This window comes from Melospiza melodia, chromosome 20 (genome assembly GCF_035770615.1).
Source record: "Melospiza melodia melodia isolate bMelMel2 chromosome 20, bMelMel2.pri, whole genome shotgun sequence".
NCBI classification, from domain to species: domain Eukaryota; kingdom Metazoa; phylum Chordata; class Aves; order Passeriformes; family Passerellidae; genus Melospiza; species Melospiza melodia.
In genome coordinates this window covers 13471973-13485361 of record NC_086213.1, presented here as the reverse complement: position 1 = coordinate 13485361, position 13389 = coordinate 13471973, and the positions used below count along the sequence as shown (strand labels likewise).

Genomic DNA, 13389 nt, shown 5'->3' with positions numbered 1-13389 from the left:
AGAAAACGAGTGCTTGTATTCCTCCTCTTCCTCCTCACTGAGAGACACCTGGTCCCAGCAGCTGTTGGGAAGGCTGAGTGTGATGTGAAAAGGGTGCAAAATTTTATAATGACCCTGAGTTTAATTCTGCCTTAGTAGACAATGACTTGCAAAAAGCTTTGACAAGTCATCATGCTTTAAACGGGAAGAAAGAAGCTTAGTGAAAAGGTTCTGGTTTGTTTGACTTTCTTGAGGTAAAACTAAAACCTCCAATAATCAGCAGTTTCTTCTTAAGGGCACAGAGTGGTTCTTGGCCAAAGTGAAGGGAAAACATTTCTGTTTTCCATATTCATTAGCTGTAATGTTGGGGTGCGCAGTTGACTTCTGTCATGTTCAGCTTGGAAACAGAGGAATTGTTTGAATGCTCCGTGACCTTTAGCTAAAGGTGAAAAAACACATTACTTACGCTCTTAACCTTCTAATGTGTCCAAAGTTCATGCTCTCTCAAAGGAAACTTTCACATGAAGGATATTCATTTTCAGGCAACCTGCAGATATTTTCTGTAAACAGATCAATTTTCCTGTGTAGTGCACGTCCCCCTTTCTTTTTAAAACCTCTTCATGATCAATATTCCCTGGGAACAGAAGGGTTCCCTTCTTTGTCTCCTGTGTGAATCCAGTTTCTTGCTGTGACCTCCTTACCAGCCTTCCTGCTCCTGCTAGTGCCCTGACATTTCAGAGCAGGAATGGTGTGGGTTGGGATGCAGATTGGAGGGTGGTATCAGGTGCTGGCGATGCTGGGGGTCAGGGCACACAAGGTGTCCTCAAGCAGCAGCCCCTGTGACAAAACAGCTTCTGCTTTTGGGGTGCTTTAAGTGTTTCATGTACTAGAGATGCTAAACCGGATTAGGGATTGGGGTGTGTACACATTTATATGAAATTGGTGTTCCATCATCACTTGAATTCCCCTTTGTGAGCACTTTTCCCTCCCTACCAAACAAGAGGCTTATTTTGCCTCCTTCCTGCTGTTTGCCCCAATTCCCTGCACACAGCTTCATCTGGGATGGAAAGGTGAGCTTGAGCCCTCCTGAGCTCCTCTGCTCCAGCTTTGAGACCATTGTGCTTTTCCCGTGCCACCTCTCCTGGCTGGGGCAGCTCAGCAGCTCCTTCATTAACTCCCCATTCTCAGCACAGCCCTTGTGCAGGAGCGTCCCGGCCCCATGGCTCGTTTGCTTTGGCCCGTGATAAATAACTTCCTTGTCTGCGTGAACCAGGGACAAGAGCTTGGTGCAAGCTTGCGTGTTGATTTGGTGTCCAAGCCAAAAAGTGGCCTGGGGGGAATGGAGTGCGTTCCCTGCCCAGACTCCTCCTCCCAGCAGTTTGAGCAGGGCGAGTTCCATGCAGTGTCCTGCTCTGGAAGGTGCTGTTGGGAGGCTCTGGGGATGGCAGGAGCTCGCTCCTCTCCACGGTGACGTGGTTGGTGTGGCACAGTGGCACCAGGTAAGCCTGCACAGGGGCGCTGTACTGTGCCTTACAGCTGCTGTGGTGGTTTTCCTTGGAGTAGTTAGTCACACTTTTGTCTCCTGGGAGCAAAATGCTGGTCTGTGTCAGTGGCCCAGGAACTGGAAAAACAGAAGAGTTTATGGTGCAGCACCTCCGAGCACAAAGAACAAACTCCCTCTACCAGCTGAGTGAGGGGACTCCTGCATTCTGCCTGCTGGGCTCCAGCTAATGTTTTAAGGAATGACCTGAAAATAAAAGGCATGCCTTGGAAATACTGACTCTGATCAGGTCTGTCACGAGAACTCAGCCCTATCTCTCTTGAGTACCTTTGCAGTGACAGATTGCATTAGCTCTGAGCAGCTCAGGGGTGGATTTCGGGAAATTGGCTTTCTGCTCTGGGACTGGGAGAGCATGGAGGTGAAAGAACAGGACACCTAATTCCCTGCCCTAGGGTCTCCCTCCCATTGCTGGGAAGAAGTTGGCTTACAGCAGTTTGTATTCAAATCTTGTTTTCTTTAGGATACAGCCTTTATCCAAAACACTTCTTTTACTTCAAGTTACAGTAAACCTCTGTGGTTGCTCCCTAATCTTCTTTTTGGACATGATTTGATGTAGAAGGTGATGCTTTGCTTTTGGTTGATCTCATGATTGCAAATCCACAGGGGAAGAAAGAACTTGCACTGCTTATGTGGTTTGGCAAAGCCACTACAGCCACTTCTGGAGCCTTTTCCTGTTCTTCAGGCCTGACTCTGATCATGCTGCCCCACCAGCCCCTGGAGGCAACTTCTGAGAGACTGGGGACTTTTGCTGGTTGTCATTGTCACAGCATTTATTCAAAATACTGAGCCAAGTGAAGGATTTGCTGTGGAGGTGTAAGGAGGAGTAGGGGACGTGGAAAGCTGAAAGGGTCCTGTGTGGATCTGCAGATAGAGTGTGGGTGTTATATGAGAGCAGGTGTGGTAGGAGGTGGTGAGGGCTACAGAGGAAGCATGATGATGAGCTAAATGACCTGGTGTTTTTTATGGTAGAGAGTTTGTGTTTGTTGTGTGAGGAGAGCTGCTGAGCCTGGGTGTGTGTCCACGGCTTCAGGAAGCACAGCACCAGGCGTGGGGCTGGAGGAAGGGCACACGGGTCACTCCCGACTCAAAGGCGCCTGGATGCGACTGGGACAAAAGTCTTGTGATGGGGAGAGGCTGAAAAGCAGCACTGTAGTGGATGTGCTGCTGCTCTGTGGGCACCTCTGGCCGCTGGGGAGAGGGCTGGCAGCTGGCTCCAGCACCCGCAGCGGTCAGATGACCGGGGAGCCACAACAGCTGAGAGCTGTCCTCACCGAGACGTGACTGCTCCATGAATGGCACATTCAGCCAGGCGCTGCGGACAGCCCTGCTGTGCTGCAGAGGTGGGACAGGGCATGGAGGAGGGTGCAGTGCTGTGCAGCTGGTACAGATGCCATCAGTGCTGGCAGCAGGGGTGGCAGCAGGAATCGGTGCCCTCCAACGAGGGGCCACGCGCGCTGTGGTCACCTCCTAAAACAAAAGGCCAAGTCAGCAGCTTCTGAGAGATGGATGGCAATGAGGCTGTCTCGGAACAATAAGGGCATTTGTCTTTTCAGCACATGTTGCATCCCTGTAGGCAAGATAAAAATGCATGTATTCAGCCAGGTTTTTATTACTGACCTTATCTTCAGCAGGAGAGCTGATTGTGGAGGAGTTATTGTTTAGTTTATGTTATTGGTATTTTTTTCTTAAGCCTGCAGTGAGCTCCTCACAGGGTTTTGGGGGAGGAAGTTGAGCAGACAGCCTTGTGCTTGTGGACAACCTGTTTGGATCAATAATCACCTCCTTTGCACTTCAGAGGAGGCTTTCAGCAGCAGGGGATGGTTCCTCAGGGCTGGGGAGGCTGAGCATGGTAGGTTGTGTGCCACACTGGCCCCCTCACAGTCTGGACCTTATGCACTGACAGCTCTGCTACCACCCTGGTTCCTCCCAAACCTTTCCCCTTCCTCTTACCTTTGAGAATTGGCTTTGGGAAAAATTATTTTCTTCAGGCGAATGCTAAAAAGTGCATTTCTCGGTCTGATGAGCAAATCTGTGCTGCCAGTGCCAAGGGGTATCCAGGCACCAGAGAACTTTTCCTTTTATTGCTAAAATAGGTCACACTCACTGCTGGCAGAAGGAGATGTTAGGGAACTTCTCTTTCCAAAGTCGAGGGTGTGCAGAGCAGGGCTGGGTGACATCCCTTGTCTCTGACAAAGCCACCAGAGTGGTGGCCGTGCTGCTTTGTGCACCGCACAGATTTCCTGCAGGATGATCTGAGGCCCTGGCGTGTTCCAGGCTGGGATGTGCTGCTCCATGCTGGCTGTGCCATTCTGGGGGTGCAGGAAGCTCAGCAAGCCCCGTGCTTCCCCAGGGGCTGGGGTGGCTCTGCAGTGTGGTCGTGTCTTGGACACCGTGTTGCTCTGGCCCATGTGGACATGGCAGAGCAGCAGCTGTGGAGTGTCCAGCCGTGGCTCTACGTGCCACCAGTGCCACGGTCTGGGGGCACCAGCCCAGTGCCATCACCCATCACTTCCCCTGTGGTTAACCGTTCCCGGGGCGGCACGCGAGCTGCTCACGAGCAGCAGGGACAGAGCAGGCATCCTTTGTGAGATTAGATAAGGGTGCCTTCATGGGAAGTGAAATAAATAGGGATGTTTTGGCATTGTTTGTGCCACACCATTATTAATTGGCCTCATTGAATGTTTAAGCAGAAACACACGTTGTTAGAAAATAAAAACTGTTTGCACTGCAGCTCTGGGTGAGCTTGCAAGGAGCAGCCCTAACCCACGGTGGAGGTGGCGAGGAGCCGGCGTTGGCTCCTCGAGGAGCGTGGCAGCGGCCAGGCCTGTTTGTCGGGCTGTGGAGGGTGACGAGGACAGTGTGGGGCAGTGCCCTGTCGCGGGTGAGCTCGCAGGTGCGGCGCTGCCCGCGCCCGGGGCCGGTGCCGCCGGAGCCGGCCCAGCTGGCGGATGTGGTGCCTGACCCCGGGCTGCTCCTCCTCAGCCTCACGGCAAAACAAGCCCCGGTGGTTTTGAAACAAAGCTGTCTTACACCGAAACTCGGCGGGGAGCTCCCGGCTGCTTTCTCGGGTTGAGGACGTGGTAAGCAGCAAGGAGGGATCTCACGCTTTGGGCTGCTGGAGCTGGGCTGCAGGTTCTCCTCTGGCTGTGCTCTGGGTCTTCTCCATGGCTTTGCTCCAGAGCTGTTTCCCAAGGAAGCCACAAGCACTGGGTGTTTGTGCTTGCTTTTCTGCTGGTGGGAGGAAGAGAGGAGGAGCAGTTCGCCTTTCTGTTGCAAGAGCAGCTCCAGGCTTCCTTTCTGCAGGCCTCCTGTGTCTGAGGTATTCTCCCCAGAGGCTGATTCTTGGAGCCATGGAAGGCCATCGGGATGGAGCAGTCGGTGCACGCCCTGTCAGTGTGGATGTGCTCGGTGCTGGAGCTGGGAGTGCAGGGTCAGAGGTGCTGCTGGCTGCAGCGTGGTGTTTCTGGTGCCCAGGTCAGCACCTAGGGATGCTCTCAGACCTCCCGTTCATCCTCCTGTTGGAGATCAGGCAGCCAGGACCCAGCAGCTGCAGGCAGGGGAGGAGAAATGAGGCACAGCAGCAAGTGCACGTGTCCCGAACAGAAAGCGAGAGAGGCAGAACTGCTGCCTGCAGTTGTTGGCTCAGTCTGGGGTTACCCTGAGGTCGGGGACAGCACTGGAGAGTTTGCTAGAGACTTGATGGGAGGTAAGGCAGCAGGCTGGAAGCTTTAAAATAATTTTAAAAGGTGGAGGTGGGTGGCTTCTTCCTTTTTCATTCTGTTGGGCTTTCTCTGCGTGTTGTCATAGAACTTTTCTGTAATGCTGTGTTCAGGAGCCTGGCTTTGAACAGTTTGATTAGCAAATCTCCATGAGCCTGGTAGACTCAGGTTATTTGGGGTCGAAGGATTTACCAGGAAGGGGATGGAAATAGTGTTCTTGGCACTCTCAAATCAAGGGATAGCCCAGAAGCCTTGAGACTCAGGGTGCTTTCCCTGGCTCTCCCTCCCAGCACCCCACACAGGAGCAGCAGGGACATGTCCAAATTCCCTGGTGGGCAGCAAAGGATGCTTTTGGTCCCTTAGGCTGGGCTAAGTGCCTCTTCAGTCTGCTGCATGAAGGAGTGTTTTAATGAGGCCACTTTTGGGTCTTTAGCTTTTCATTTTATCCATAGGTTTGCCTGGTGCTGCTGGGGTGGTTTGTGGTGGTGCTGTGGCACTCTTGGTGTCTGTCTGGCCTTGGCAGTGCTGGCCTCCTCCCCCAGATCTGATTTGCCAGAGCCCCTGACTATCCACGGTGTTTCTGCTTCCTTGATTTCTGTCATGACGTTTACTGAATTCATGAAATCTGCGCAGCTTCCCAAAGTACATCCATGTGGCAGCACCAGAACCACAAGGAACAGCAGGAAAGTTCCTTGCAAAAGGAAGAAAGTCCTTACTGGAGGCATTTGGAGATTTGAAAGGTCTGGGAGGGTGCTCTGGCAGATCAGCAGATTTGTGGGGTGGGAGGAAGGTTTGCAGAGAGCAGGAAGAGATGCAAAGAGAGGGAGAGGACGAGCAAAAAATAGAACTGAGCAAAACTCAGCAAAACAATGGAGAGGAAAAGAAACAGCACATAGTTTGGGGCTGCAGGTTCTTTAGCTGTTTTATTTCAGGTGTCTTGGAGTTACCCATGAGCAGGTGCTAGAAGTTTGAGGTCAGGGTGAGGGCTGCGCTGCATTTGTGTGATTCAGTGGTGGGGAATCCAGGTGGCACCCACTGGCTGCTGCTCCTGTGTCTGTGAGGAAGGTGCTGGCAGCAATGAGCCTCCCAGCAGCTGTCTTTAAAACTCTTAGAGAAAATTGAAGCCTCTTCTGAGTCACAGAATCATTTAGATTGGAAAACACCCATAGAATCATCAAATCCAGCCATCAGCCCAGCACTGCCAAGTCCACCAGGCAGTTTGAAGGCAGCTCATAAACCTTTCTGGTGTTTGCATTTGAAAAGCACTGTCACAGCTCACAGTGCAATTTACTGGAGTAACTTTCTGAGCAATTAATCCACCTACATCTTCCAGGGCTTCCACGGTGCCTCTTAACAGTTCATCACAGGGCACAGAAATTTGTCAATTTTAATCCTCCTCACTAAATTTTAGGTGTTCTTTTCTCCTTGTACAACCCAACAGGGATGTAAGGAAGGCAGAGTGGGTCAGAGTCACTTCAGGCCATGCCAGCAGGTTCTGAGCTCCACCAGCCACTTTCTGGTGGGGTTAGAGGAGGCAAAAGCTCAGCTGAGTGTGGGCAGGGAAAAAGGAAAAACAGACGGTTCTTGGGGCATGCAAGAGCCTTTTTTTTTTCTCAAGGGCACAGCCTTTGAGCCTCCCAGACGGGTAATTCTTGTTTATACACCCACAGAAAGTGATGGTCCTGGTTTTGGGCCTAGTGGTGTGTCTTCCCAGACACGATGTGTTTGTTTTGTAGGTGGATGTCAGGAGCTGCATCACTCTTCTATTTAAATATTTATTTTTCATTTAAAACCAGGACAAGTGTGAACGTGGGGAAGCTTGTTTGTAGGCAGGGATTTTGGAGGAGCTGCTGGGCTCCCTCACTTCAGATGTCTGTGTTTGTCCCACCTGTGGTTGGAGTGATGGCGTGTTCTGTCCCTGGCATCCTGCATGGGGAAGCAGCTTTGGGGGCTGCATCCTCCCCACACCCCTGGATTTAGAGCAGGACAGGATGAGTGGGCACTGTCCAGGTCGTGCCCTTGTAAATGTCACAAGAACCTGTGTGCAGACACCTTGGACCCAGGCTGAGGTCTGGGATGGAGCTGGGGCTGGCAGAGTCTCTTGTTCCTGGTGTTCCCCAACATTGGTCACAACAGAGAAGGAGCAGCACCACCACTCCATTGCCGGACAGTGGGGAGAAATAAACTTGATTCCAAAAGCCAGCGCAGCTTTCTAGGCACGAGAAGTGGTGGCCATAGGACACCACAATTCCCCTTCCTCCTCCCTTTGGTATTTGGCCTTTTCAGCTTTGGTGCAAGAGAGGCTGGATGGGAGGTAGGGGATCTGCTTTTCTTGGCTCTCCCAGGCTGAATGTTTGTAATCTCTGATTTTCTTCCTGGCTTTCCAGAAAAACTCTCATTTTACTCTCTGATGGTCAAATATGTTGGACCTTGATACTCCAACTCCACAGCTTGCTGGAGGACAGCATGACATCCACTGAAATGCTGCTCTTTTCACTTCCAGCTTGGGAGAGAGCGTCTCCAGGCTCAGGTTGTGGCTGCTTAAGCTCCCAAGCCCTTTATTTTCCTGACATTCATCTTTCTGGGGCAATTCCCCAGTTTTCATATTGATCTTCACTATCAGATCAAATAATTTCTGTTCCAGTTGTTGGGGCTGAGACTCCCCCTGCCCACATCAACTGCATGCATGTGGTGTCTTATTTATTGATTTTTTTTTTTTCCCCTGTAAACCCTGAAATTCCTTCTTTCTTTTTGAGGAAGTTAAAGCTTCTTTCTTGTTCCAGTTGAGAACTGTTCAAAAATAGACTCCCAGGTGGAATTGGTTCTTCTGAGGTAAATGTGTGTCAGTGTTACCAGGGTTATTCTGTGACAGGGTTTTCTACGCCATTGCTGAAGGTCTTAGTTAATTAGATGATTAGTCTGCTGGTCAAGTATCTATCTGCAAATAAAAAATAGCAGTTGAATGTAGCTGCCTAAAATACTGCTGCTGGAATCAGTCTGTGGCACAGAGCAGGAGGGCTTCTTATTTAATTAAAATCAGGAACATACTGTACTGTACTCTCCAAGGGTCAAGGAACAAAAGGGACGTACACATAATAAGTAGCAAACTGTCCTTTCAAACCCCTTGAGCTCAGCCCAGGGGAGCCTTGTTTAAAGGAACATTTTCAATACAACATTTGTGATTTTTCTTCTGTTCTTTTTTCCTCCCCGTTTCTTCTTTCTCCATGCTGCTACGTGGACTATTGAAGCTGAAAGCATCCTGTGACTTAATTTTGCTCTTACCTGTTCTTACTCTCGGATTCACAATTGCCATCAGGATTGCTTGGATGCCAAAAATCCATGTGTGGGTGCTCAGTGGCTGGGTTGGGCTTGCTGGGTTCCTTTCCCAGGAGCCTTTCCCTGCCTGCAGCCCCACGAAAAGGCTTCGTTGAACAAGTGGTCCTTTCCCAGGAGCCTTTCTCTGCCTGCAGCCCCAGGAAAAGGCTGGACTGAACAAGGGGCTGAGCCACCAGTCCAGTAGTGGGACTGGGAGTTACTGGGGAGGGCAAAGCGCTTTGTGGCCCAGTACTTCAGAGGAGGAATATCTGCATGGGTTTTTTGAGTTGTTCTGTTTGTTTGAGAGTTGCCAGCAGGCTGATGGTCTCTGCTCTCTGTTCCTGCAGGACGTGGCCCTGTTGGAGTACCAGCATCATTCCAGGGATTTCGCGTCCCACCTCCCGCCAGGCTCCATCATGCAGCCGCAGCGCCGGAGGCCGTCCCTGCTCTCCGAGTTCCAGCCGGGCAATGAGAGGTACAGCCTGCCTGCCTGCACCTGCAGGGCTTGGGGCTGGGGGCAGCAGGGTTGGGAGGGACCCACCTGGGCAGTGGGACACTGGTTTTGGGTACCGACCACCGGTTTGGATTCCTTCTGCTAATCAAGCGGTGTCTTTGCCTCCTGGTTCCTTACCTATGACTGGCACGCGTTGTAAAGAAGTCTTGAAAACAACAAACAACAAAAAAAGCCACCCCCTCACTTCTGCAGAGGTTCACATGGCTGTGACTGGTTGTGTTGGCTTCTTCAGCATAGGAAGTGAAGCCGTGTGGTTGCTTTGGTCTGTGGCTCCCGAGGCTGCAGGGAGGAGTGAGAAGAGCTCATTTCCTCCCCCATCTCCGCTTCCTCTGCTGCTGCTCTTCCTCCCTGCTTTCATTGTTTTTGTTTCTCTTTCTGCATTCCCCTCACAACTTTCTCTGAGCTCTTTTTTCCTCCCTGCTCCCTTCGTGCCTCTCCCTGTGTCCCTGTTTCCTGTCCTAGCCCCATGGGAGGCTGGCAGAGTTTTTAGGTGCAAGTCAGGCCAGTGCTGTGGCTGGGAATGCTGAACATGCTTCAACCACAGCAGCTGATTTGTTTGAAGGACCTCACTCTCACTCTCTGTTTCAATGCAAAACTCTGCTCTCTCTCACAGTTTCTCTTCTGCATTTCATGTTTATGGTTTGGGGAAAAAAACTGCCCTGGAAGTGAAATAAGAGCCTTGCTACAGTAGATACACACAAACCAATTGTTTTAATGCTTATTCCTTAGGCTAAGAACAAAACCAGTGCAGAGTCAGAGATGAATCTGTTTCTCTAAAATCATCACTGTTAGGGGAGAGGAGTAAGAGCTCAGGGTGCTGGATGCATAATAAATACAGACAGCATCCTCTTTTTCTGCTAAGGTTGGGTTCAGCTTGGTGCTCAGCAGAAACAAACCTGTGAGAATTTGGAGGCAAAAAATACCTCCCAAAGTTCATTTTGCATCTGGACATGCCCTTCTGGGTTATGCATGTGGCACCTGCACGTACAGAGGGTTGTGGCACTTTTGATAACCCATAATTTATTGCAGCATGTTGCACTGCCTTTGCTCGCTTTGATTTCTCAGTGCTTTGATTTCTTAGCACAGAGTAACACGGTTAACTTGGAATTGGGTCAGATTTAGCTAAATTTGGGGGAGATGGGTAAAGAGGACCCTGCAACATGCTCCTGCCTGTTTTTGTTTTTCACACTACTGATGGTTTGCAAAGTGGAGAAGCAGTTCTGCTCTCCAGTAATTTGCTGTTTAAAAAAAAGTATATTGGTTTTTCTGTATCACTAAAAAAAAGCCCAACTGCAAACCTTGGTGTCTGCTGTACTACATGCCTGATCTGGTGTGGTCACCCAGGCATCTGCCTTGGCTTACAAATATTTCAAAGTCCCCAAACTTTATTTTTATGTTGACAATCAGATGAATGTGGGTAAATGTTAATAAAAGTTGTCAGGGAATGTTATACATCCACATGCTTACCATGATACCACATTTTCAACCTGAATGGTGGTGTTTTGGCATGCTGTAAAAAGAAACTCTTTTAATAACTTACATTCCATCCCTTTTCCCCTTAACATTAAAAAAATAGTACTTTTGCAAAAATTATATTATGTAGTAAAGCTATAAATGCTATTTCAGTTCAGTTGACATCTTGTGCCAGAATGCTGAGACATAGACATTGAAAAATTTTGGGGGCATCTGGGGATACAAAAAGGAGAGGGGGGTGATTGAAGAAATTGTAAAGAAATTTTCAATCCAATGTAATCAGTTATTGAGGTTATTCAGATTGGGTACCATTGGGGCTGGGGCGATTTTATTCTGTTTTTCAAAGCCAACTGCTGCTTCTCTGCGTCTTTAAGCTCTACACTTAACAATCCATTCTCTGGGGGCTTTGCTGGTTCACCCCGGTGGTCTGAGGAGCTGCTGTAACACAGTTCTGCTGTGTTGTAAGAGGAGCCCTTTGGGTGGTGGTCACTCCCCTGAGGGTTCCAGGGCCAGACCCTGCAGCAGGTTGGGTTGGTCCTTGGTGCCCTCCCCAAAGCATAGCTGTGGCTGTTCCTGGTGCAGAGCAGAGCCTGGCTGAGCGAGGTGGTGATGGCAGCCCTGGCTGCAGCTGAGTCCCCTTGGCAGGCTCAGAGCCTTGGCTTTGTTCCTGGGCTGGGATTGATGGTTTCAAGCAGAGGCAGCTGGCTCTCGGCATGAGGGGCTGGGAGGAGGGAGCCCAAGGCAAACAACATCCCCAGCACGGCTCTGGGGTGAGTGCAGGCAAGCACAGGGGTGTGCTGGGCCTGAAAGGAAGACCTTGCTGTGGTTCCCTGCCTGACAGCCCAGCTGGCACTCAGGGGTGGTGGGCACGTGGCAGTCCTCCCCTTGGAGCAGTGTCAGCACAGGGGAGCCCTTCCAATCCCCCGTTGCTCAGAGGAAGCAGCCTGTCTGCTCTTGGTTGTGGTTCCAGGATCCCTCTGCTCCTTAAGGATATCAGCTTGCAAGTCTGCTGCAAGTGGGATGTGGCAGGCGGGCAGTGCTGGGGCCTGAGCCCTGGGGGCATTGCCAGGTGGGCATCCCTGCCCTGCCCTCAGCACCGTGCCTTGCACTCATCCAGGGCCCTGCCTGCAGCTGCCGCTGGGTCCCAGTTCCTCTGAGCCCACCTGCCTGGTGAGTGCTGCTGTTTGCCTTCCTGTCCTGGAAACTGCAGGGATTCCCTTTACTCCATGTGCTGCTTTTGGGCTGTTAGCCCCTATTTTGGCTTTACCTTCCCTTTGGACACATCTCTAAAGCCTCTGCAGGTTGTCTTTACACGTGGTGTTGGAGGCTTGACCCTGGGGACGCTCAAAATCCCACAGAAATCATTTGGGCTTGCTTGGATGGTCTTCTACAGCTGTGCAGGTTTTCAGTCTCTCCTGCTGCTGTTTTGCTGTGGGCACCAGGATGGTGGTTAGTTGTGATTCAGTGGAAAGGAGACAAGAGGTAAAGCACAATGTGTTAAGGATGAATCAAGAGTTGTTGGCAAAAAGTGAGGAGTGGTGACTTGCTGGAAGGAATGGAATGCTGAGATGGTCCTGCATTTTGGGGCTTCCTGAGCAAGAAGCTTGTTGGGAAGTTCCAGACTGCCCTTCTCCATGTTGTCATCACCCCTTGGTGGCTGGGCAAAGATTTGAGCTCCCTGTGCAGCAATTCTGGCTGGAAGAAGGAAGGAAAACCTGAACCACTCTGAATCTCTTGCTGCAGGGAAAATTGGCTGTGCCTGTCTTTGCAGGGATGTGCTGCTTTCCATGATGGTTTTTTTGGTAGCAGGCTTTTTCTTGGAAGGATCTGCAGACTTCCCCTTAGCTTGTTCAGTTGTGCCAACTGGTCTGCAGGAGTGAAGAGAAGTATTTCAGGATCTGCTGTTGGTACAAGTCGTACCATGAATACTTGCAGTGGAATGTCCTGGCAAGGTGACAAGGATTAGGGCTTTTTTTCCTTCTTCTATATATATTTTGGTCCTCAGAAGAAGTGAGAAAAACTGGGTTGAGTGTTAAATGGCAGGTGCTAGAGGGTGAGGGATCTGAAAAATGAAGGAACTGGATTTTTCTGACTTTTCATATGTGTTAGGATTTTAGAGCAAGGTTCCATATTAATGCAGGAATGCCGGGGTGGATACTTCTCTCTTCTTCTCTGGCAGAAAATGTTGCTGTAAATAAATGGAATAAATGGTCTGTGTGTTAACACAGTGTATTCCACCTTTATCCAGAATGAGTCACTATTTTCATAGATTATTTTCCCAGTTCAGGAGACCATGCTCCTCTTTCAGAGGCGTTCTGCTCAGCAGGCGCAAGGAGTCTGAAGAGCTTGCCCAGTGTGGATCTGCAGGGTGACATTTAGGATACATTAAACAGCTGCTGTGTTTCTGCAGCCATCTGAGGTAGCCATGTGCAGTGTGGCACACGGAGAGCAGGCTGCATCACTGTGCCTCTTGTTGGGATTAATCCTGCTGGCCCGGGAGCCTGGGGAGGGCTGGGGAGCTGGGGCAGTGTGCGTGGTGCTGGAAATCACACACGGCTCTCAGCCCTCATCTGTGCTGGGCCAAATGGCACCAGCTGCTCCCAAGGTAACAGCACGACCAATTTGGTTTTATTTATGGTTTTTAATTAAGTTTCCGTTTTTAAAGGTGATCCTTTTCTCAGGAGTGAGCGGCGCTGTGGCTGAAATCCCCACAGCCGTTTATCTGTGTCTCTCACGCTGGAAATGATGTACCAGGAGCTGCAGTTTTTTCTTCCCCATAATTGAGCACAGGAAAACAACATCTGGAGAGGGCAGATGCTGGTGTGGAG

At 50.4% G+C, this 13389-nt stretch overlaps 1 protein-coding gene across 1 annotated transcript in view; it reads left to right on the top strand.

Moving 5' to 3' along the window:
- Positions 1-13389, top strand: part of NCOR2 (nuclear receptor corepressor 2) — a 226183-nt gene that overhangs the window by 73470 nt on the left and 139324 nt on the right. Inside the window, 1 exon segment of the mRNA XM_063173183.1 lies at positions 8922-9049. Coding sequence (XP_063029253.1) covers positions 8922-9049 — 128 coding nt within the window.